Here is a 24,437-nt window from a genome sequence, read left to right as displayed (position 1 = left end):
GCTGTGGCTGAAACTTCCAAAACTATGTTGAATAATAGTGGTGAGAGTGGGCAACATTGTCTTGTTCCTGATCTTAGTGGAAATGGTTGCAGTTTTTCACCATTGAGAACGATGTTGGCAGTGGGTTTGTCATATATGGCCTGTATTATGTTGAGGTAAGTTCCCTCTATGCCTACTTTCTGGAGAGTTTTTATCATAAACAGGTGTTGAATTTTGTGGGAAGCTTTTTCTGCATCTATTGAGAAGATCATATGGTTTTTAGCCTTCAGATTGTTTATATGGGTTATCACATTGATTGATTTGTGTATATTGAAGAATCCTTGCAGTCCTGGGATAAACCCCACTTGATCATAATTTATGATCCTTTTAATGTGCTGTTGGATTGTGTTTGCTAGTATTTTGTTGAGGATTTTTGCATCTATGTTCATCAGCGATATTGGCCTGGAGTTTTCTTTTTTTGTGATGTCTTTGTCTGGTTTGGGGATCAGGGCGATGGTATCCTCGTAGAATGAGTTTGGGAGTGTTCCTCCCTCTGCTACATTTTGGAGGAGTTTGAGAAGGATAGGTGTTAGCTCTTCTCTAAATGTTTGATAGAATTCACCTGTGAAGCCATCTGGTCCCAGGCTTTTGTTTGTTGGAAGATTTTTAATCACAGTTTCAATTTCAGTGCTTGTGATTGGTCTGTTTATATTTCCTATTTCTTCCTGGTTTGGTCTCAGAAGGTTGTGCTTTTCTAAGAATTTGTCCATTTCTGCCAGGTTGTCCATTTTATTGGCATATAGTTGCTTGTAGTAATCCCTCATGATCCTTTTATATTTCTGGAGTGTCAGTTGTTACTTCTTCTTTTCCATTTCTAATTCTTTGATTTGAGTCTTCCCCCTTTTTGTCTTGATGAGTCTGGCTAGTGGTTTGTCAATTTTTTTTTATCTTCTTAAAGAACCAGCTTTTAGTTTTATTGATCTTTGCTATTCTTTCCTTCATTTCTTTTTCATTTACTTCTGATCTGATCTTTATGATTTCTTTCCTTCTGCTAACTTTGGGTTTTTTTTTGTTCTTCTTTCTCTAATTGCTTTAGGTGTAAGGTTAGGTTGTTTATTTGAGATGTTTCTTATTTCTTGAGGTAGGATTGTATTGCTATAAACTTCCCTCTTAGAACTGATTTTGCTGCATCCCATAGGTTTTGGGTCATCGTGTTTTCATTGTCATTTGTTTCTAGGTATTTTTTTTACTTCCTCTTGGATTTCTTCAGTGATCTCTTGGTTATTTAATAGTGTATTGTTTAGCCTCCATGTGTTTGCATATTTTACAGACTGTTTCCTGTAATTGATATCTAGTCTCATAGGGTTGTCGTCAGAAAAGATACTTGATAAGACTGCAATTTTTAAAAATTTACCAAGCTTCATTTTTGACCCATGATATGATCTATCCTGGAGAATGTTCCATGAGCACTTGAGAAGGAAGTGTATTCTGTTGTTTTTGGATGGAATGTCCTATAAATATCAATTAAGTCCATCTTGTTTAATGCATCATTTAAAGCTTGTGTTTCCTTATTTTAGTTTCATTTGGGATGATCAGTCCATTGGTGAAAGTGGGGTGTGAAAGTCCCCTACTGTGATTGTGTTACTGTCAATTTCCCCTTTTATGGCTGTTAGCATTTGCCTTATGTATTGAGGTGCTCCTACATTGGGTGCATAAATATTTACAATTGTTATATCTTCTTCTTCTTCTTTTTTTTTTTTTAAACATCTTTATTGGAACATAACTGTTTGGGCTTCCCTGGTTGGTGCAGTGGTTGAGAGTCCACCTGCCAATGCAGGGGACACGGGTTCGTGCCCTGGTCCGGGAAGATCCCACATGCTACGGAACGGCTGGGCCCGTGAGCCATGGCCGCTGAGCCGGTGCATCCGGAGCCTGTGCTCCACAACAGGAGAGGCCACAACAGTGAGAGGCCTGCATACCACAAAAAAAAAAAAAAAAAAAGGAATATAACTGTTTTACAATAGTGTGTTAGTTTTTCCTTTACAACAAAGTGAATCAGTTGTACATATACATATGTTCCCATATCTCTTCCCTCTTGCATCATCACCCTTTCTCCCACCCTCCCTATTCCACCCATCTAGGTGGTCACAAAGTTATATCTTCTTCTTGGATTGATCCTTTAATCATTATGTAATGTCCTTGTCTCTTGTAATAGTCTTTAAAGTCTATTTTGTCTGATATGAGAATTGCTACTTCAGCTTTCTTTTGATTTCCATTTGCATGGAATATCTTTTTGCATCCCCCCACTTTCAGTCTGTATGTGTCCCTAGGTCTGAAGTGGGTCTCTTGTAGACCGCATATATACAGGTCTTGTTATTGTATCCATTCAGCCAGTCTATGTCTTTTGGTTGGAGCATTTAATCCATTTACATTTAAGGTAATTATCGATATGTATGTTCCTATTACCATTTTCTTAATTGTTTGGGGTTTGTTTTTTATAGGTCTTTTCCCTCACTTGTGTTTCCTGCCTAGAGAAGTTCCTTTAGCATTTGTTGTAAAGCTGGTTTGGTGGTGCTGAATTCTCTTAGCTTTTGCTTGTCTGTAAAGGTTTTAATTTCTCCTTCGAATCTGAATGAGATCCTTCCTGGGTAGAGTAATCTTGGTTGTAAGTTTTTCCCTTTCATCACTTTAAATATGTCCTGCCACACCCTTCTGGCTTGCAGAGTTTCTGCTGAAAGATCAACTGTTAACCTTATGGGGATTCCCTTGTATGTTATTTGTTGCTTTTCCCATGCTGCTTTTAATATGTTTTCTTTGTATTTAATTTTTGATAGTTTGATTAATATATGTCTTGGAATGTTTCTCCTTTGATTTATCCTATATGGGACTCTCTGCGCTTCCTGGACTTGCCTATTTCCTTTCCCATGTTAGGGAAGTTTTCAACTATAATCTCTTCAAATATTTTCTCAGTCCCTTTCTTTTTCTCTTCTTCTTCTGGGACCCCATATAATTTGAACATTGGTGTGTTTAATGCTGTCCCAGAGGTCTCTGAGACTGTCCTCAATTCTTTTCATTCTTTTTTCTTTATTCTGCCCTGTGGTAGTTATTTCCACTATTTTATCTTCCAGGTCACTTATCCATTCTTCTGCCTCAGTTAATCTGTGATTGATTCCTTCTAGAGAATTTTTAAGTTCACTTATTGTGTTGTTCATCACTGTTTGTTTGCTTGTTAGTTCTTCTAGGTCCTTGTGAAACGTTTCTTGTATTTTCTCCATTCTATTTCCAAGATTTTGGATCATCTTTACTATCATTATTCTGAATTCTTTTTCAGGTAGACTGCCTATTTTCTCTTCATTTGTTTGGTCTGGTGGGTTTTTACCTTGCTCCTTCATCTGCTGCGTATTTCTCTGTCTTCCCATTTTATTCAACTTACTGTGTTTGGTGTCTCCTTTTCACAGGCTGTAGGTTCATAGTTCCAGTTGTTTTTAGTGTCTGCCCTCGGTGGGTAAGGTGGTTCAGTGGGTTGTGTAGGCTTCCTGGTGGAGGGGACTGGTGCCTGTGTTCTGGTGGATGAGGCTGGATATTGTCTTTTTGGTGGGCAGGACAGCATCTGGTGGTGTGTTTTGGGGGTGTCTGTGAACTTATTATGATTTTAGGCAGCCTCTCTGTTAATGGGTGGGGTTGTGTTTCTGTCTTGCTAGTTGTTTGGCATGGGATGTCCAGCACTGTAGCTTGTTGATCATTGAGTGGAGCTGCTCTTAGCGTTGAGACGGAGATCTCTGGGAGAACTCTTGCCGATTGTTATTATTACCTGGGGCCGGGAGGTCTCTGGTGGTCCAGTGTCCTGAACTCTGCTCTCCCACCTCAGGGGCTCAGGCTTGATACCAGGCTGGAGCACCAGGACCCTGTCAGCCACATAGCTCAGAGGAAAAGGGAGAAAAAAAAGATTAAAAATAATAATGAAATAATTATAATTTAAAAATTAAAAAATTTATTAAAATTAAAAAGTAGTTTTTTAAAAAAGAAGAGATCAACCAAACCAATAAACAAATCCAACAATGATAACAAGCGCTATAATCTATACTAAGAGAAACAGAAAAATCAGAAATAAGTCAGTTGCAGACAGCAAACCCCAAGTCTACATTTGCTCCCAAAGTCCACCACCTCAATTTTAGGTTGATTCGTTGTCTCTTCAGGTATTCCAAAGATGCAGAGCACCTCAAGTTGATTTTGGGGATTTAATCCACTGCTCCTAAGGCTGCACGGAGAAATTTCCCTTTCTCTTCTTTGTTCGCACAGCTCCTGAGGTTCAGCTTTGGTTTTGGCCCCTTCTCTGCATGTAGGCCACCCTCAGGCTTCTGTTTCTGCCCAGACAAGATCGGGTTAAAGCAGCAGCTGATTAGGGGGCTCTGGCTCACTCATGCGAGGGGAGAGAGGAGAACGGTAGTTATAACTGGAATGCAAGGCAAGCCTGCACCGCCAGAGGCTTACGTGATGTTGAAACAGCCTGAGGCATGCCGTGTGTTCTCCCGGGTAAGTGGTGCCTGGATCACAGGACACTGGCAGTGGTGGGCTGAACAGTCTCCTGGAATGGGAGGTGTGGATAGTGACCTGTGCTTGCACACAGAATTCTTGGTGACTGCAGCAGCAGCCTTAGCGTTTCATGCCTGTCTCTGGGGTCCGTGCTGATAGCCACAGCTCACACCCATCTCGAGCTCGTTTAGGCGGTGCTCTGAATCCCCTCTCCTCGCGCACCCCCAAAACAATGGTTTCTTGTCTCTTAGGCAGGTCCAGACTTTTCTCGGACTCCCTCCCGGCTAGCTGTGGTGCACTAGTCCCTTCAGGCTGTGTTCACGCAGCCAACCCCAGTCCTCTCCCTGGGATCTGACCTCCGAAGCCCCAGCCTCAGCTCCCAGCCCCCACTCGCCCCAGCGTTTGAGCAGACAAGCCTCTCAGGCTGCTGAGTGCTGGTCGGCACCAATAGTTTGTGCAGGAATCTCTCCACTTTGCCCTCTGCACCCCTGTTGCTGTGCTCTCCTCCATGGCTCCAAAGCTTACCCCCCGCCCACCCCCCGTCTCCGCCAGTGAAGGGGCTTTCTAGTGTGTGGAAACCTTTCCTCCTTCACAGCTCCCTCCCAGAGGTGTAAGTCCCATCCCTATTATTTTGTCTCTGTTTTTTCTGTTTTCTTTTGCCCTATCTAGGTATGTAGGGGAGTTTCTTGCCTTTTGGGAAGTCTGAGGTCTTCTGTCAGCGTTCAGTAGGTGTTCTGTAGGAGTTGTTCCACATGTAGATGTATTTTTGATGTATTTGTGGGGAGGAAGCTCATCTCTACATCTTACTCCTCCACCATCTTCTGGACTAGTTCCATTCTGTTTAATCTTGTCTCTCCTTGAGTAGACCATGAGCATCTTAGGATTGGAGTCCACATCTTTTCTTAGGTTGCAATGCAAGCTCTATGACCTTGAGAAACTTTCAATCATGATAACTTTTTAAAACTTTTAAATTATTATAAATGTACTTTATAAAGCTGAAGTTTAACGATGATTTAGAAGTAAGGCAGAGACACCAAGCTAGAAGTATTTCATCAAATTCTCCCAGGGGTTCCAATGGAGCTCTATATTTACCCTGCTTAACAGCACTTACCACACTGCATTATAATTTCCTGTTTACTTCTTTGGTCCCCTGATCCACTGTGAACACAAGGACCACAGTGATTTCACAAATGTATCTATAACACAGGGCAGGGCCTGTTGTAGAATTAGGCATGCAATACATGTGTGTTAACTTAAGTTGAATTAAATGTTGAGATCTCCAAAGGGAGTGGATAGAGTTGATTCCTCATGGCCTAGTCATTGAAATCTTTTATGTTCACCTTTTCCTTCTTTGAGGCTGATATCAGTATAAAAATAATAAGAAGTGTAACAACAACATGCCAACAACAACCATAATTATTATAACAGTCAGTATGATTTAGTGTTTCCTGTTTCTGAGCACCATGCTAGACTTTTTTTCAATTTTTATTTATTTGTTTATTTATCTTTGGCTGCTTTGGGTCTTTGTTGCTGCACGGGGGCTGCTCTTCATTGCGGTGCACGGGCTTGTCATTGCAGTGGCTTCTCTTGTTCTGGAGCACGGGCTCTAGGCGCTCAGGCTTCAGTACTTGTGGCATGCAGGCTCAGTAGTTGGGCTCACGGGCTCTAGAGCACAGGCTCACTAGTTGTGGCGCACAGGCTTAGTTGTTCTGCAGCATGTGGGATCTTCCCGGACCAGGGCTTGAACCCGTGTGCCCTGCATTGGCCGGCAGATTCTTAACTACTGCAGCACCAGGGAAGCCCCATGCTAGACTCTTTATGTGTGTTATTTCATTTATGCCTCACAACAACCATACAAAGTAATATTATTATTGTCTACACAGAGAATGCTCAATCAAGCCTTACTTCAGTTTCTTGCCCATGGCCACTTAGCAAGTAGGAGCCGAAGGTAGGATTAGAGGCCATAAGTGTTGTGAAGAGTGTTCTAGGCAAGTACAAGGTAAATTTAATAAACAGCTTCAAGAGAAAACAATTACTAGAAAAATTTAAACCATACATCTTAGTAACATCACTACACAAATCCCTGATAGAGTCAAACCTTTCTCTGGAAGGATAGCACTGTTAGTTTGATGTTTCATCCCTTGTTAGCAGTGAATTATTTTTTCCCAATATTTTATTATGAAAAATTTCAGACATAGAAAAAGTCAAAAGAATTGCACAGCAAATCCTCATCAGTCTGTGGTTTTTCACTTCCTTGGAGAACCCCTTATACTCTGCCTTCCATCCCCCAAATTTGCACACCACCCAAAGCCACCCCAGCTCTGAGTCTTGAGGTGGGGATAATGTTTAGAACAATGGTTCTCAGTTGTCAATGGGCACCAGCTTGTTAAACACAAATAGAATTTCTGATTCAGAATTTGCGTTTCTAACAAGTTCCCAGCTGATGTTGATGTAGTTGGTCTGGTGTCCAACTTTGGGAATCACTGGTTTGGGAAATTTTCCCCTGAAAAACACAAAAGACATTTCTTTCTAGACTCAGAGACAGCATAGCTGTGTCTCTATGGGTTTCATTTGCCCTTGCTTTTCTTTAATCTTACGAACACTGTAAATCATCTAATATATCAGATTCTCTTTGTAATAGTTACTAGGAAGCCTACAGATAAATTTGGCTATCCTTACAAATGCATTGATGCTTCAGCATGCATTTTGTCTAGTAACTTCACTTCTGATCATGTTTTACATTCCTCTCCTTAGTTTCCCTTTGATTTGTCTTTCTGACCTATTTTTACTTTCTTTTATTCTCTGTTATTGTGTGGATCTTTGAAATCCACATTAAACATTTTTGGGGATGAAACAGGTTATGTATATATCACTACTACTAGCAACAACAAAACAACACTTTGATATACCATGTTGAGTAAACTTTAATAAGAAAGCAGTAAACTTTTATAACAGAATCATTTTTTTCAAAGAAAAATTACTTCAGAATGTCCACCTCACTTAGGAACCATAGGCTTGATGAACAGCCATTTTAAATTAAAGATTCAACACATCATTATCATCTCTCAGGGTTGGTTCTACTTACCTTACACACTGCCTTTAAGATCATTGTAATGTACACAGTGCACGGTGGATTAATCTTATAATCCTTCTTTTAAATAATCTTCTTTCATAAAGAAACTAGAGAAAACATGGAAATATATAATCAAATATTACATCAACTGCATGGGTTAAAGAAGAAACACTGGGTACCTTTCTTTTAAAAAATTGTACCAAATTGTTTTTAATTTTATTTTAAATGTTATATACTGGGAAAAAAGAAAATCTCTTTTGAAATGACCTGTTTCTGTTGAAATGCAGCAATTAAATTTTCAGTGCTGCTGAGAACTGTTTCTTTGATAAACATAAATAATGAGAGCGTATTAGAACTATCCAAGAGCCAGGGTTGAAAAGACAGTTCACGTAAGGGAAAGTTTCTCTATTTCAAAAGGGGGTAGTCACTATGATGTTTCTTTTTCTTTTGGTTCTCACCATGACAAGAAAAATATGTGAGAATCATGTTTTCTCATGAAGGTTATGTTGCTGCATAAAAGATAACAAAGGCAGTTTCTGAGATTAATAGGAAACAGTCACAGATAAGATTGTTTCACCAGAATAGCTCAAGCAGAAGTAAAGGAAAGGACATAAGATTTTTAACTTCTGGTGAAATTCCTGAAAATCACATGTGAAGAGATGATAGAAGTTTCATTCCCCTATTAAGGGGAATCAAAGTAATAGGTCTACTCAAGCCTAGAAAACCAAAGTGAATTAAGCAATAATTGAGAATAATTAAAGTTTAGTAAGAGAGGGGAAATGTTGTACCTAGAAGTTTGCATTTCTTTACACTTTCCTCACTTTTTCAATATAGAGATTATTGACTACTAATCTTCCTTACGTTTATGCACTTAAAAAAGACAAATATATAAAATACCCTTTGACTTGGTTAGCCCTACAATGGGAAGCTTTGCCATTCCATGGGAAGCTTAGGTATTAATAGGTACTAAGACCCTAGGAGCAAACAGCCTCTAGTGAAGTTCTTCTCAAACATGAGTGTATATAAGGATCATCTGGGAATTGTGTCCAGCTAAGAACCGTGTTAAACTACAGAGGAGTCAGAAGAAAGTTATGGACCCCTCTCCCCAAATCACACATAAACACATTCGAGCCAATCCACCTAGCTGATTTAGGGACCTAATTCCTACTCTAAGGAGTATATTTGAAAACTCTACATTATAAAGTGATTATAAATATTACAGTGATCTATACAACTGCAGAGAAGGAAAAGGTCACTGTAGGATAAGAGAGAATGAATGGGCCCTGCAGCCTCGGGGCCGGACCATGGCGACTGACACTATGTGGCTGACAGTGTCTTGGTGCTCTGGTCGGGTATCAGGCCTGAGCCTCTGAGGAGGGAGAGCCGAGTTCAGGACACTGGACCACCAGAGACCTCCCGGCCCCAGGTAATAATAACAATCGGCAAGAGTTCTCCCAGAGATCTCCGTCTCAACGCTAAGAGCAGCTCCACTCAATGACCAACGAGCTACAGTGCTGGAAATCCCATGCCAAACAACTAGCAAGACAGAAACACAACCCCACCCATTAACAGAGAGGCTGCCTAAAATCATAATAAGTTCACAGACACCCCCAAAACACACCACCAGATGCTGTCCTGCCCACCAAAAAGACAATGTCCAGCCTCATCCACCAGAACACAGGCACCAGTCCCCTCCACCAGGAAGCCTACACAACCCACTGAACCACCTTACCCACCGAGGGCAGACACTAAAAACAACTGGAACTATGAACCTACAGCCTGTGAAAAGGAGACACCAAACACAGTAAGTTGAATAAAATGGGAAGACAGAGAAATACGCAGCAGATGAAGGAGCAAGGTAAAAACCCACCAGACCAAACAAATGAAGAGAAAATAGGCAGTCTACCTGAAAAAGAATTCAGAATAATGATAGTAAAGATGATCCAAAATCTTGGAAATAGAATGGAGAAAATACAAGAAACGTTTCACAAGGACCTAGAAGAACTAACAAGCAAACAAACAGTGATGAACAACACAATAAGTGAACTTAAAAATTCTCTAGAAGGAATCAATCACAGATTAACTGAGGCAGAAGAATGGATAAGTGACCTGGAAGATAAAATAGTGGAAATAACTACCACAGGGCAGAATAAAGAAAAAAGAATGAAAAGAATTGAGGACAGTCTCAGAGACCTCTGGGACAGCATTAAACACACCAATGTTCAAATTATATGGGGTCCCAGAAGAAGAAGAGAAAAAGAAAGGGACTGAGAAAATATTTGAAGAGATTATAGTTGAAAACTTCCCTAACATGGGAAAGGAAATAGGCAAGTCCAGGAAGCGCAGAGAGTCCCATATAGGATAAATCAAAGGAGAAACATTCCAAGACATATATTAATCAAACTATCAAAAATTAAATACAAAGAAAACATATTAAAAGCAGCATGGGAAAAGCAACAAATAACATACAAGGGAATCCCCATAAGGTTAACAGTTGATCTTTCAGCAGAAACTCTGCAAGCCAGAAGGGTGTGGCAGGACATATTTAAAGTGATGAAAGGGAAAAACTTACAACCAAGATTACTCTACCCAGGAAGGATCTCATTCAGATTCGAAGGAGAAATTAAAACCTTTACAGACAAGCAAAAGCTAAGAGAATTCAGCACCACCAAACCAGCTTTACAACAAATGCTAAAGGAACTTCTCTAGGCAGGAAACACAAGTGAGGGAAAAGACCTATAAAAAACAAACCCCAAACAATTAAGAAAATGGTAATAGGAACATACATATCGATAATTACCTTAAATGTAAATGGATTAAATGCTCCAACCAAAAGACATAGACTGGCTGAATGGATACAATAACAAGACCTGTATATATGCGGTCTACAAGAGACCCACTTCAGACCTAGGGACACATACAGACTGAAAGTGGGGGGATGCAAAAAGATATTCCATGCAAATGGAAATCAAAAGAAAGCTGAAGTAGCAATTCTCATATCAGACAAAATAGACTTTAAAGACTATTACAAGAGACAAGGACACTACATAATGATTAAAGGATCAATCCAAGAAGAAGATATAACTTTGTGACCACCTAGATGGGTGGAATAGGGAGGGTGGGAGAAAGGGTGATGATGCAAGAGGGAAGAGATATGGGAACATATGTATATGTACAACTGATTCACTTTGTTGTAAAGGAAAAACTAACACACTATTGTAAAACAGTTATATTCCTTTTTTTTTTTTTTTTTTTTGTGGTATGCAGGCCTCTCACTGTTGTGGCCTCTCCTGTTGTGGAGCACAGGCTCCGGATGCACCGGCTCAGCGGCCATGGCTCACGGGCCCAGCCGTTCCGTAGCATGTGGGATCTTCCCGGACCAGGGCACGAACCCGTGTCCCCTGCATTGGCAGGTGGACTCTCAACCACTGCACCAACCAGGGAAGCCCAAACAGTTATGTTCCAATAAAGATGTTTACAAAAAAAAAAAGAAGAAGAAGAAGATATAACAATTGTAAATATTTATGCACCCAATGTAGGAGCACCTCAATACATAAGGCAAATGCTAACAGCCATAAAAGGGGAAATTGACAGTAACACAATCACAGTAGGGGACTTTCACACCCCACTTTCACCAATGGACTGATCATCCCAAATGAAACTAAAATAAGGAAACACAAGCTTTAAATGATGCATTAAACAAGATGGACTTAATTGATATTTATAGGACATTCCATCCAAAAACAACAGAATACACTTCCTTCTCAAGTGCTCATGGAACATTCTCCAGGATAGATCATATCATGGGTCAAAAATGAAGCTTGGTAAATTTTTAAAAATTGCAGTCTTATCAAGTATCTTTTCTGACGACAACCCTATGAGACTAGATATCAATTACAGGAAACAGTCTGTAAAATATGCAAACACATGGAGGCTAAACAATACACTATTAAATAACCAAGAGATCACTGAAGAAATCCAAGAGGAAGTAAAAAAATACCTAGAAACAAATGACAATGAAAACACGATGACCCAAAACCTATGGGATGCAGCAAAATCAGTTCTAAGAGGGAAGTTTATAGCAATACAATCCTACCTCAAGAAATAAGAAACATCTCAAATAAACAACCTAACCTTACACCTAAAGCAATTAGAGAAAGAAGAACAAAAAAAAACCAAAGTTAGCAGAAGGAACAAAATCATAAAGATCAGATCAGAAGTAAATGAAAAAGAAATGAAGGAAAGAATAGCAAAGATCAATAAAACTAAAAACTGGTTCTTTGAGAAGATAAAAAAAATTGACAAACCACTAGCCAGACTCATCAAGACAAAAAGGGGGAAGACTCAAATCAAAGAATTAGAAATGGAAAAGAAGAAGTAACAACTGACACTCCAGAAATATAAAAGGATCATGAGGGATTACTACAAGCAACTATATGCCAATAAAATGGACAACCTGGCAGAAATGGACAAATTCTTAGAAAAGCACAACCTTCTGAGACCAAACCAGGAAGAAATAGGAAATATAAACAGACCAATCACAAGCACTGAAATTGAAACTGTGATTAAAAATCTTCCAACAAACAAAAGCCTGGGACCAGATGGCTTCACAGGTGAATTCTATCAAACATTTAGAGAAGAGCTAACACCTATCCTTCTCAAACTCCTCCAAAATGTAGCAGAGGGAGGAACACTCCCAAACTCATTCTACGAGGATACCATCACCCTGATCCCCAAACCAGACAAAGACATCACAAAAAAAGAAAACTCCAGGCCAATATCGCTGATGAACATAGATGCAAAAATCCTCAACAAAATACTAGCAAACACAATCCAACAGCACATTAAAAGGATCATATACCATTATCCCAGGAATGCAAGGATTCTTCAATATACACAAATCAATCAATGTGATAACCCATATAAACAATCTGAAGGCTAAAAACCATATGATCTTCTCAATAGATGCAGAAAAAGCTTCCCACAAAATTCAACACCTGTTTATGATAAAAACTCTCCAGAAAGTAGGCATAGAGGGAACTTACCTCAACATAATACAGGCCATATATGACAGACCCACAGCCAACATCATTCTCAATGGTGAAAAATTCAAACCATTTCCACTAAGATCAGGTGCAAGACAAGGTTGCCCACTCTCACCACTATTATTCAACATAGTTTTGGAAGTTTCAGCCACAGCAGTTAGAGAAGAAAAAGAAATTAAAGGAATCCAAATCAGAAGAGAAGAAGTAAAACTGTCAGTGTTTACAGATGACATGATACTATACTTAGAGAATCCTAAAGATGCTACCAAAAAACTTATAGAGCTAATCAACGAATTTGGTAAAGTAGCAGGAAACAAATTTAATGCACAGAAATCTCTTGCATTCCTATACACTAATGATGAAGATTCTGAAAGAGAAATTAAGGAAACACTCCCATTTACCACTGCAACAAAAAGAATAAAATACCTAGGAATAAACCTACCTAGGGAGACAAAAGACCTGTATGCAGAAAACTATAAGACACTGACAAAAGAAAATGAAGATGATACAAACAGATGGAGAGATATACCATGTTCTTGGATTGGAAGAATCAACATTGTGAAAATGACTATACTACCCAAAGCAATCTACAAATTCATTGCAATCCCTATCAAACTACCAGTGGCCTTTTTCACAGAACTAGAAAAAAAATTTCAGAATTTGTATGGAAACATCAAAGACCCTGAATAACCAAAGCAACCTTGAGAAAGAAAAACAGAATCAGGCTCCCTGCCTTCAGACTATACTACAAAGCTACAATAACCAAGACAGTATGGTGCTGACACAAAAACAGAAATATAAATCAATGGAACAGGAGAGAAAGCCCAGATATAAACCCACACACATATGGTCACCTTATCTTTATTAAAGGAGGCAAGAATATACAAAGGAGAAAAGACAGCCTCTTCAATAAGTAGTGCTGAGAAAACTGAACAGCTACATGGAAAAGAATGAAATTAGAACACTCCCTAACACCATACACAAAAATAAACTCAAACTGGATTAAAAACCTAAATGTAAGGCCAGAGACTATAAAACTCTTAGAGGAAAACATAGGCAGAACACTCTATGCCATAAATCACAGCAAGATCCTATTTGACCCACCTCCTAGAGAAATGGAAATAAAAGGAAAAATAAACATTTGGGACCTAATGAAACTTAAAAGCATTTGCACAGCAAAGGAAACCATAAACAAAATGAAAAGACAATGCTCAGAATGGGAGAAAATATTTGCAATCGAAGCAACTGACAAAGGATTAATCTCCAAAATATACAAGCAACTCATGCAGCCCAATATCAAAGAAACTAACAACCCAATCCAAAAATAAGCAGAAGATCTAAATAGACATTTCTCCAGAGAAGATATATACTTTGCCAACAAACACATGAAGGGATGCTCAACATCACCAATCATTGGAGAAATGCAAATCAAAACTACAATGAGGTATCACCTCACACCAGTCAGAATGGCCATCATCAAAAAATCTACAAGCAATAAATGCTGGAAAGGGTGTGGACAAAAGGGAACCCTTTTGCAGTGTTGGTGGGAATGTAAATTGATACAGTCACTATGGAGAACAGTATTGAATTTCCTTAAAAAGCTAAAAATAGAACTACCATATGACTCAACAGTCCCACTACTAGGCATATACCCTGAGAAAACCATAATTCAAAAAGAGTCATGTACCACAATGTTTGTTGCATCTCTATTTACAATAGCCAGGACATGGAAGCAACCTAAATGTCCATCGACAGATGAATGGATAAAGAAGATGTGGTACATTTATACAGTGGAATATTACTCAGCCATTAAAAGAAACGAAATTGAGGTATTTGTAGTGAGGTGGATGGACCTAGAGACTGTCATACAGAGTGAAGAAAGTCATAAAGAGAAAAACAAATACCATATACTAACACATATATATGGAATCTTAAAAAAAATGGTTCTGAAGAACCTAGGGACAGGACAGGAATAAAGACACAGATGTAGAGAATGGACTTGAGGACACAGGGATGGGGAAGGGTAAGCTGGGATGAAGTGAGAGAGTGGCATGGACATGTATATACTACCAAATGTAAAATAGATAGCTAGTGGGAAGCAGCCGCATAGCACAGGGAGATCAGCTCAGTGCTTTGTGTCCACCTAGAGGGGTGGGATCCAGAGGGTGGGAGGGAGACGCAAGAGGGAGGGGATATGGGTATATATGTATACGTATAGCTCGTTCACTTTGTTATACAGCAGAAACTAACACACCATTGTAAAGCAGTTATACTCTGATAAAGATGTTAAAAAAAAATAAGAAGGAATGGATGAATGGGAATGAACATGTACAGAAAATGGGACTTGAATTTCAATTGCGAGAGTAAGGAAGAGGTCAAACCCTGTGGGTGGAGGGGTAGAATAATCTGCAACCATAGAGGGAGAGATGAGAAAAGGATAATAAATTGCCCATCCTGATGCATCCATGGAAGACTAGAAGATGGTAACACTGGATGGGCAATGTAGAACCAGTTTATGAAGAGCCTTGGATACCAAGCTAAGGAATTTTACTTCATTCAGCAAGTCACAATGAGTCCTTAAAGGCATTTAAAGAGGGAGTGACATGGTAAAAATGGTATCGGCTGAATTAAAGGGATAGTCTAAGTTTTAACATAAAAACATATACTATGTTTATTATTTATTTTAAAATGAGATAAAATAAGGCCTTATAATTCTTTAAAAAATACTTCTTCACAGTTCTTAGACATTTATATTCACTCTTAGGTTCTAAGTTTTACTGCTTCTATATATAAATCTAGCCCATGAACTGCAGAGGTTGACTATGGCATTGTTGTATGCCTGGCCCCAAGAACACGAGGAGGACTCAGATCTTCACATCACTGCCACACACACCACCAGGTGGCTTCCCAGCCTTTTGCAGCTTCTGTGTTGTGTGTAGATTGTTTGAGCTGGTGGAGCCTGGGAATGTGCTGGGCCAGCATATTCTTGGTCAACTGATGGTGCACTACTGAAGCTTTATTGTTCCCTCTTTTTGGAATTCTGTATCTTTCCTATATTTCACATGTTGTGGATAAATCTGTGAGCCACCTAAGTATCCCAGCTTTCCCCGTTCGGAAGTTGGTGTAGGTAAGCAAACTTGTACTGAGATTCAAAAGGACCTGTGTCCTCCTTTCTTGAGGAAGAATAGAAATTAGTTAAATTTTCACCGTTCACCACTGGACAGGGGCCTGTGTGCTATCTAAACGACTAGTTACTTGTAGTACTACTAGTCCCTCTAAAGCCTGAGAGCGTGTGTGTTCAAAGCATATCTCAGCTGTGTCCCAAATATACAAGAGAAACCTTCACAGAATCCCATCCAGACAGAAGGATCCCTCATCTCCCTGCTCTCCACCCCACTGTATCACCTGCTTGCTGCTTCCCTTATTTTGCTAAGTTATCTTGTCCAGCCAAGGGTGATATTAGAGTCCCATCAATGCTCTGCTGATGAGTCTGAGCTAAGGTCGTTTGCCTGAAGTCTGCCTCTGCTCCGTCAGGGGACAAGTTATTTTTTGCAGGATAGTCTTGGGAGTATTTGAGCTGATTCTGTGTTCACAGTAATCAAAACAAAGCTAACAACTGGAGCTTATTCTGAAATCAGCTGCAAATTTAGAGACTTCCCCAAATGGATTCAAATAAGTACAGACCAAAACTTTGTCCCTTCAAGTGGATCCAGGCTGCCCATCATAAAAAATGGATCAACAGGCTAGTCATCTGGGAATCACAAACACTGCTCACGGTGCACCCAAGTTAGCTGCATAATGCGGGCATGGGAAACCCTTCGACTTGGCAGTGGTCTGCTTTTAGAGGCAATATAGTGCTTAGGCGCCAGTGTCTAGAACCAGACTCCTCAGGTTCAAATCCACCTCTGCCAATCACAACAATGCAAATTTGAACAAATTGTCTATCTGTTTCAGTTGGCTCATCTATAACATGGAATTAAGAATATTCCTTACCTCTTAGGGTCCCTGTGGAAATCAAATGAGTTAATATACATAAAGTGCTAGAAGAGAGCCTGGCATGTATGTAGTAAGTGCTATAACAGTGCTGGCAAAACAGACAACTTTACAGTCCCTTCTGCATCACCTCAGCCCAGTGTCCTGTCTTCATTATTTCATTCATCCCAGAATCCTTTGGTCCAGAGGGCTTAGTGGGTGAGTGGGTTGGATAGGCAACACAGTTCTTTGAATTTCTAGGGCTGGACCACTACCCACTTTGTTGTTTCTTCGCATTTTCTGAGCATCACAAAATGTAATACTCTTGTGTCAAGGGATCCAGGATAGTATTTTAACATTTTATAGCCTCTTTGTAAAGCTACCTTTTCAGTTTTAGAGGAGACAGTTTTATGACTCCCTTTGATAACCACTTAACTGTTAAGACCCAAACAAAGAAGAGGAATGGTCAAAGGGTATCAGGTACCCCCAGACAGCTAGAGTCCCACTTCTTGAACATTATTCAAATTAGCTCCAGGACTCATAATTCTGTGTTTTCATTTATTGTTACAATAAAGTAAATGGTTCTTTTATCCAAATGTTATTTCCTGGCTATTAATTCAGTAGTTATTTTGGATTGTAGCACTCCTCTTTGATTTAGGGATATGGTATCTTATAAATATTTAAAAGTTGAAGACTGACACTTGGAGAAATTGAGTTTGATTTGTTTTGTTAATATCCGATGGCTAGAGTAGTTAGAGCTTTGGAAGATGTGACCCCATTCTCTACCTATCAGAAGAGATGGGGTGCATATGGCTCTATAACAAGGAAATTTGTGGATGCTCTTCTCAAATCTTTTGCAGACTAGACCTCCATGTGCACCTCCAGAGGACACACACTACTCTTCATTCTTCATAGATTTCTCCAGAAACTGCTCTTGAACCCAGGAATATAGATGAAAGCTATCCATACTTCTCAAAATAGCTGAAAATGGTCATTCCTGAAAGGCTTGGGACTTTCTCTGCATCTACAAGTGTCAGCAAGGGTTTACGACAGGGTTCAGGATGATCTATAGACTGGTATTATTTAACTGTGGATCACTCAACCTAGTAGGGGAAAACAGACAAGGTCAATAAGGATGGGTCTTGGTGAATTAAAGGTCATCTTACACTTTTCAACCTAATGTTCTTATTTCCTTTCCATTAACATTTCATAATGAAAAAATGCATATATTCTTTAATTTTTAAGATAATTAAGCGAATTTAGTGCCTTTGAAGGGTAGAGGATTTATAATGGCATCTGGGAATATGCTATTAATAATCCAAGAGACAGGGGCACCTGGAGAGCAGCAATGCAGTCTCCATTGCCATTTCTGCTTTTTGGCAACAAGCTGTAAGAGGGTTGCCAAAGCAGAACCGAACTCCTCTCCTGAAACCAGAAAGACTTGTGTCTTCTGCTCTCTTGAGAAGTGGTTTTCCAGTTGTATTTGAGTTTGAATTTGAACAACTTACAACAAGCACAGAACATTCTAAGTACCTGGCATTCTCTGCATGCAAAGCCCTGAAACATGTGATGGAAGTAGAGAGTCATTCTGGAGCTTCCCTAAGGGAAAGAAGCATGCCATTCTGCCTCTGAGAATTTTACAGCCTAATAAGCAAGGTCAGGATGACACAAGTGAACACATGGGGACACAGAACAAGAGAAAGAGGTCTACGTGGTTGCAGCCAGGCCATGCACACAGAAACAAAGGGGCTAAATCTAAAGGCTGGATTCCCTCTGAGTTCTCCAAGCTGGTCATTTAAGGCACCATTTAATAAAGATAATTTCAATGATTTCTAGATAAAGATGGTAGAGTAAACACACTCATTTTCTTTTATTCCTTCCTTAAGCCCCACTAAAACAACAATAAAGGGACTTTTTTAAAGGCATAAATTCTCAAAGATAAAGAAATTGGGCAGGGATTTAACCATGACAAAGTTTTGAAAGCTAGAAAACAGATGGATGAATATTAATTCAGCAAACCCAAGAAAGCCAAAATAAGCTAAGTGGGAAAAGCTGAGAGGTAAACAGATTTATGCCACAGACCCCTCTCCCCCAAATAGCTCAGGAATTGGCTAATTAAGTACCTTTGGAAATAGGGATGAAAGTAGGGCTGTAAACAAGAAAATGGAGAATCTAAGAAGCAGTTAGATCTCCAGATCCTTCATCCCACACGTCCACTCCATAAAGACTGGAGGCTTATCCTCTGAAGTGGGTATAATAGCAGCTCTTTGGGATAGGGGGACAGCAGTGCAGAGCTTGAGGATAGGAATACAGGCTGGAAACAAGGGGATTGAATGAAGTGATATACCAATGCTGAACTCCTCCAATCCCCACCCCTGTAACACCCAGAAGATTCTTCTCCGAGGAATATGAGTAGCTAAAGAGCAAAGGCCCAAAGATACATTCAGTAGCTTCCCCAAGGAAAGTCAGATACCTCAGTCAGATACCTCTTCAGGGAAGCCCCCAGAAGCTCCAATAGAAGCTTTCAGAGGCCCATTTTTAAATGGGGGCTGAAAACCAAAGATCACCACACAGTTAGGGAAAACTTCTAATACCTCTAAAGCAGTCAAATATATTAAAATGATTAAGGAAGGATAAGCTGATTGAGAAAGAGGCTAAACCATCAACGAGTGGATTAAGAATGTATTTACCATTGTGGTGAATACATATAATGGAACAATATTCAGCCTTTAAAAAGAAGGAAATAATGTCATATGGTACAACATGGATGAACCCTGAAGACATTATGCTAAGCGCAATAAACCAATCACAAAAGGACAAGTACTGCATGATTCCACTTATATAAGGTATCTGAAGAAGTAAAATTCATAGAGACAGAAATGAGAATGGTGGTTGCCAGGAGGAAGGGGGAAATGGGAAGTTGTTGTTCATTGGGTACAGGGTTTCATTCACACAAGGTGAAAATGTTCTAGACATCTGTTGAACAACAATGTAAATATAGTTAACAATACTTAAAAATTAAGAGTATAAATTTATGCTATGTGTTTTCTAACCACAATAAAAAAGAGAGAGACTAAAACAAAACGAAGGGAGTGAAGTAAACTCTGAAGGGAGAAGAAAATGTTAAATAGAATTATTAACATCCTCACAATGGTAAGAGAAGACATTGAATCCATGAAACAAAATTAAGGTGCTATTAAAAAATTTTTTAAAACCCAGACAAAAAAGAAGAGCTCTTAGAAATGAAAACTGTGATATTAAAATATCAAGAATAAGGAGAGAGAATATTTCGTAGAAAGCAGAGAAAAAAGAAAAGAAATGAAATATAGGAGGAAACAGAGAAAAGAAAAAAACAGTCCAAAGGTCAAATAAAGGGAATTCCATAAAAGGAAAGAAGGAAAGAAATCATCAAAGGGTGCATTTTTCAATTTTTCCTAGAATTAAAGGACATGATTTTCCAGATTAAAGGGCACACCAGGTACCTAGGATTATGATTAAAAATAAACTCACACCTAGGCACATTTTCATGATATTTCTGGAAGCAAAAAGAAGATCCTACAAAAACAGAGAGGGAGGAGGAGTCATTTTCAAAGGTAGTGGATTCACAATAGGTTCTGACTTGTCAAAAGTAACATCTAAAGCTACTAGAGAATGCCTTAAAAATTCTAATGGCATGATTTCTAATCTAGAAATTGATATCTAGACAAACTATCAATCAAATGTGACAATAATATGAAGACATTTCAGACATGCAAGCTCTCATAAATTTACCCAGCACACGCACCTTTTCTTGGGAAGCTATTGGAAGACATGTCTCACCAAAATAAGGAGAGAGCCAGAAAAGAGAAAGATGTGGGATACAGAAATAAAAGAGAGATGAAGACACCCCCAAAATTATTGTGAAGAAACATCTAGGATGAAAGCTATATACCAGGCTGAGAAGACTGCCAGTCTAGATTGCAGTTCAGAAAGTTCCAATAGAGATTTCTTCATAAAACTGATGGAATACCCAAAGTATTTGAATATTTTCAGATGAGATTTAGATAATTGGTGGAGAGTTTCGAAGTTGAATTAGTGATAAGGATGGAGAAAACTAAGCGCACATTAAGGAAGACAGTTATTAACTATGAGAATACAAAATGCTGTCGAGGAAAGGAAAAGTAATCATACTAAATTGCATGACTTAGCTATGAATATCTTTTACAGAGTCATTATAGTATAAACCCTGAATATTTCTCTAAACAAAGTTATTATGTTATTATACTGGGGAGTGAGAAAGGATAGTGTATGAGGTAGCAGAGGTTGACAGATACAGTGCAAGACAGCTTCATCTTCAATGTGGGGAAGTTAGTAGATAGTGCTTAAATCAGAAAATAATTTTAAAATAAAATCACAAGCACCTTACTTTGCTAAATACCCAAAAAAGTGTATCTAGATGATTTGAACGTGGTTGCCTCTAGGTAAGGGAAAATTTTGGTACTGGAAGAGTTCTGCTAGTGTGTGTGTGTGTGTGTGTGTGTGTGTGTGTGTGTGTGTGTGTGTGTTTGCATGTGCACACGTGTGTAACTAACCTTGCAGATCTAACTTACTCTTAAAACTATGCACATGTATAACTTTGATTTTGAATTTTTTTTTAATATTCTTTATTTATTTGGTTGCGCCGGGTCTTAGTTGTGGCACGCAGGATCTAGTACCCTGACCAGGGATCGAACCTGGGCCCCCTGCATTGGGAGCGTGGAGTCTTAGCCACTGGACCACCAGGGAAGTCCCTGATTTTTAGTTATTTTTAAAGCAAAAAGCAAGGTGTTAAAGTGATTAGCATGAGGTCAGAACTCCAAATAAGGACACCTACACACAAAGACTATTACCACCACCACCGTGTTTGAATTTCACAAGCCTTACCTTTTTCATTCCAAGGAGCTAGATTCTACAAATATGTTAATATAGTAAAATGATTCACTGAAAAATAAGCTGATTAATTTTTAACAAAAATAAACAATCAGCAGAATAGCAGGCAAATTGTCCCATAATGTATGTATTTGTTCATTGTTCTTCCATGTTGTGGTGAATAACCAGTGTTTGGATTTTAGCCTAGAGGTGTGGGCTCCTATGGAGGAGCATGGGGCTGAGAAAGGATTGATTCGGTGGTTTCTGGGATGCTTAGAGTGAGCAGAGTTGGATTTCATTGCTCGGCCAAAGTGGTCCCAGGGCATAAATTACTCCTTGGGTAGTTTATACCCAGTGAATAGACTAGGAATATGAATACAGAATAGTCCCTGATAATCTGAAGCATAGAAATGATTCCCTTACCAAGAGTGGCCCAATGAAACCAGCAAAAATAATTCCCAAAGACTTTTTTTTTTTTTTTTTTTGTGGTACGCGGGCCTCTCACTGCTGTGGCCTCTCCCGTTGAGGAGCACAGACTCCGGACGCACAGGCTCAGCCATGGCCCACGGGCCCAGCCGCTCCGCGTCATGCGGGATCTTCCCGGACGGGGGCACAAACCCATGTCCCCTGCATCGGCAGGCAGACTCTCAACCACTGCGCCACCAGGGAAGCCCCCCAAAGACTTTTTATGACCTTTAAGTTTGTGTAGGGCAACTGACTGACAGCTGCTTAACATGAGTGTTTTGAAAACACTGAATATGTACGACCAGCATTATAACTACATTGTGATGTTTTTATAGAATGACACTAAACTATATTGCAAATTTATTCCTTCAATGAAACATATGCTCCAAACATCTCTATCCTATTAAGAAACACATTTTGCACTAGGAATGTGCTGTCTGATCCTTTCCATCTTTCTGAATATACAGAACATGTGTGTAACAAAGAGCAAATACACAGCTACAGGATATAAGGATGCAAGAAACAAGGCAAAGTGGTGTATTCCCATGTCCTTCTCCTGAATAGTGGCAATTAAAATTCACAGCTGCTGGCTGCCCAGATGTTTCTTGTGTTTAGTCCTCTGTAATATGCATCAGAATATACTGTATGACTGCAGTTTCAGTAAACTAGACTGCTTTGTATTCTAAATTCTGCAGACTAGATCCAGTGTGTATATTTTTTCTTCAGATTAGCCTCCCTCTCCCCTACCCCTTTCATTTGCTTGGGGCATTAGCAGTTCAGAAACAAAAGACATTTCCAGCTCAGACTTTAGCTGTATCAGAGTGTAAGTGCAGGTCAGGTCTGATTTATGTGGCACGTCTGATAAGCAGGAGAGGAGAGCAAGATGAAGGGTCTGGGAAAGCTGGTGAACTTGGCTTGACTTATGTCTTCTGCTTTTGTAGGCAGCCAACATCCCTTTGGTGTCAGAACTTGCCATCAACGACATACATTTTGATGACTTTTCTCTTGACGTTGACGCCATGATCACGGCTGCTCTTCGGATGTTCATGGAGCTGGGGATGGTACAGAAATTTAAAATCGACTATGAGGTATGATGTTCTGTCATAGGCGATCCCAGGAGTGCACCTGGAACAACATGGTAGCCACTTGAGCATCAGGTTTCCTGAATACAAATTGGGGAAGTTAATACTTTCCCTGCACACCTGGTGGGATTACCGTGAGAATCCTGTGAGATGTTTTTGGAAGGACTTCGATGGTTGAGGATTACTCAGACAGAAGACATCATTTTGGTAATGGTCCACCGGAGATTCATACAACCTCTTGACATAACCTTTCCCTTCCCATTTCAGACACTGTGTAGGTGGCTTCTGACTGTAAGGAAAAATTATCGGATGGTTCTATACCACAACTGGAGACATGCCTTCAACGTGTGCCAGCTGATGTTTGCAATGTTAACTGTAAGTGTGCTCAGTGACGATGGAAGGTCATCTGTCATTTGTGAGAACCTACAGCCTTCCCCTTCACGTTCCCATTTCTCTGACAAATTGCCCTGTGACTTATTTTATGTTGGAAGTTACCTACCCTGGTGATGGGAGTATATATTTCACAATGATCTCTGAGCTTTAAGGCTGTAAGATCACTGACACCTTGACACAGGTGTAGTCTTGGAATGATTGCTTTAGTCTCTTTTTAATGTTTTATCTTGAGAAACTGTTTTTTTTAACAAAAGGAATGCTTGGATTTTCAAAGCAATCTTTTTGCAGAGGATATGGGGATGAATGACCAAACAAAGAGATCCACTTGATAAGATTTTCTAGGCTGGTAGAAAGCCAAAGAAGGGGTGTGTGAACATTAACCCCAGGGACACAGGAATCCTGAGAGATGCTTATCTGAGAGAAGGTCCAGGGAGGCCCAGGAAGGAAGGAGTAGGAGTGAATGCTCTCAGGGTTTAGGGGTACACTAGGCTTCAAACCTTTGCTCCAGGTGCTGTAACTCAGTTAAGGTGGCCAGTCTGTTTTAATGGAGACAGCCAGGACAGCTGGCCAGACGTAAGCCTTGGAATTTAATCTAAAAGGAAATGTTTGTGGCAAAGACTGAAACAAAATCTTCTATTACCTCCATTTGCTGGCAAAAAATAAGGCTTGTTTTGGTTTTATTTGCACTTTACACTATTAAGCTATCATCAAGTAAAATGGTTTCTGGCTTAAATATATTGGTTTCTTTGGCCTCCTGGTGATATATACATACATATGTGCCCATATGTGTGTGTGTAAACATATTTACCACACACACAAAAAAGAGAAGACCTGTTTTGGATTCTCATAACATAAATCCAAATACCTTACATCTTTGCACCCAGATTAAAATTTAAACCCAAAAGAAGGAACTCCAAATGACATTTTCCTTTGGTCCACATGAAGTAAGACTTCCATTCCTTCCTCATGAAATGTTCTGCCCCCTTCTCTGCCTACTAAAATTTTACT

The 24,437-nt window shown here is 39.5% G+C and overlaps 1 protein-coding gene across 1 annotated transcript in view; it reads left to right on the top strand.

Annotated features, from left to right (window-relative positions):
- Positions 1-24,437, top strand: part of PDE11A (phosphodiesterase 11A) — a 429,207-nt gene that overhangs the window by 313,528 nt on the left and 91,242 nt on the right. Inside the window, exons 11-12 of the mRNA XM_059052757.2 lie at positions 22,896-23,042; positions 23,304-23,411. Coding sequence (XP_058908740.1) covers positions 22,896-23,042; positions 23,304-23,411 — 255 coding nt within the window. The remainder of the gene's footprint in view (positions 1-22,895; positions 23,043-23,303; positions 23,412-24,437) is intronic.

This window comes from Kogia breviceps, chromosome 2 (genome assembly GCF_026419965.1).
Source record: "Kogia breviceps isolate mKogBre1 chromosome 2, mKogBre1 haplotype 1, whole genome shotgun sequence".
NCBI classification, from domain to species: domain Eukaryota; kingdom Metazoa; phylum Chordata; class Mammalia; order Artiodactyla; family Physeteridae; genus Kogia; species Kogia breviceps.
This window is presented reverse-complemented; position numbering and strand designations above follow the sequence as displayed.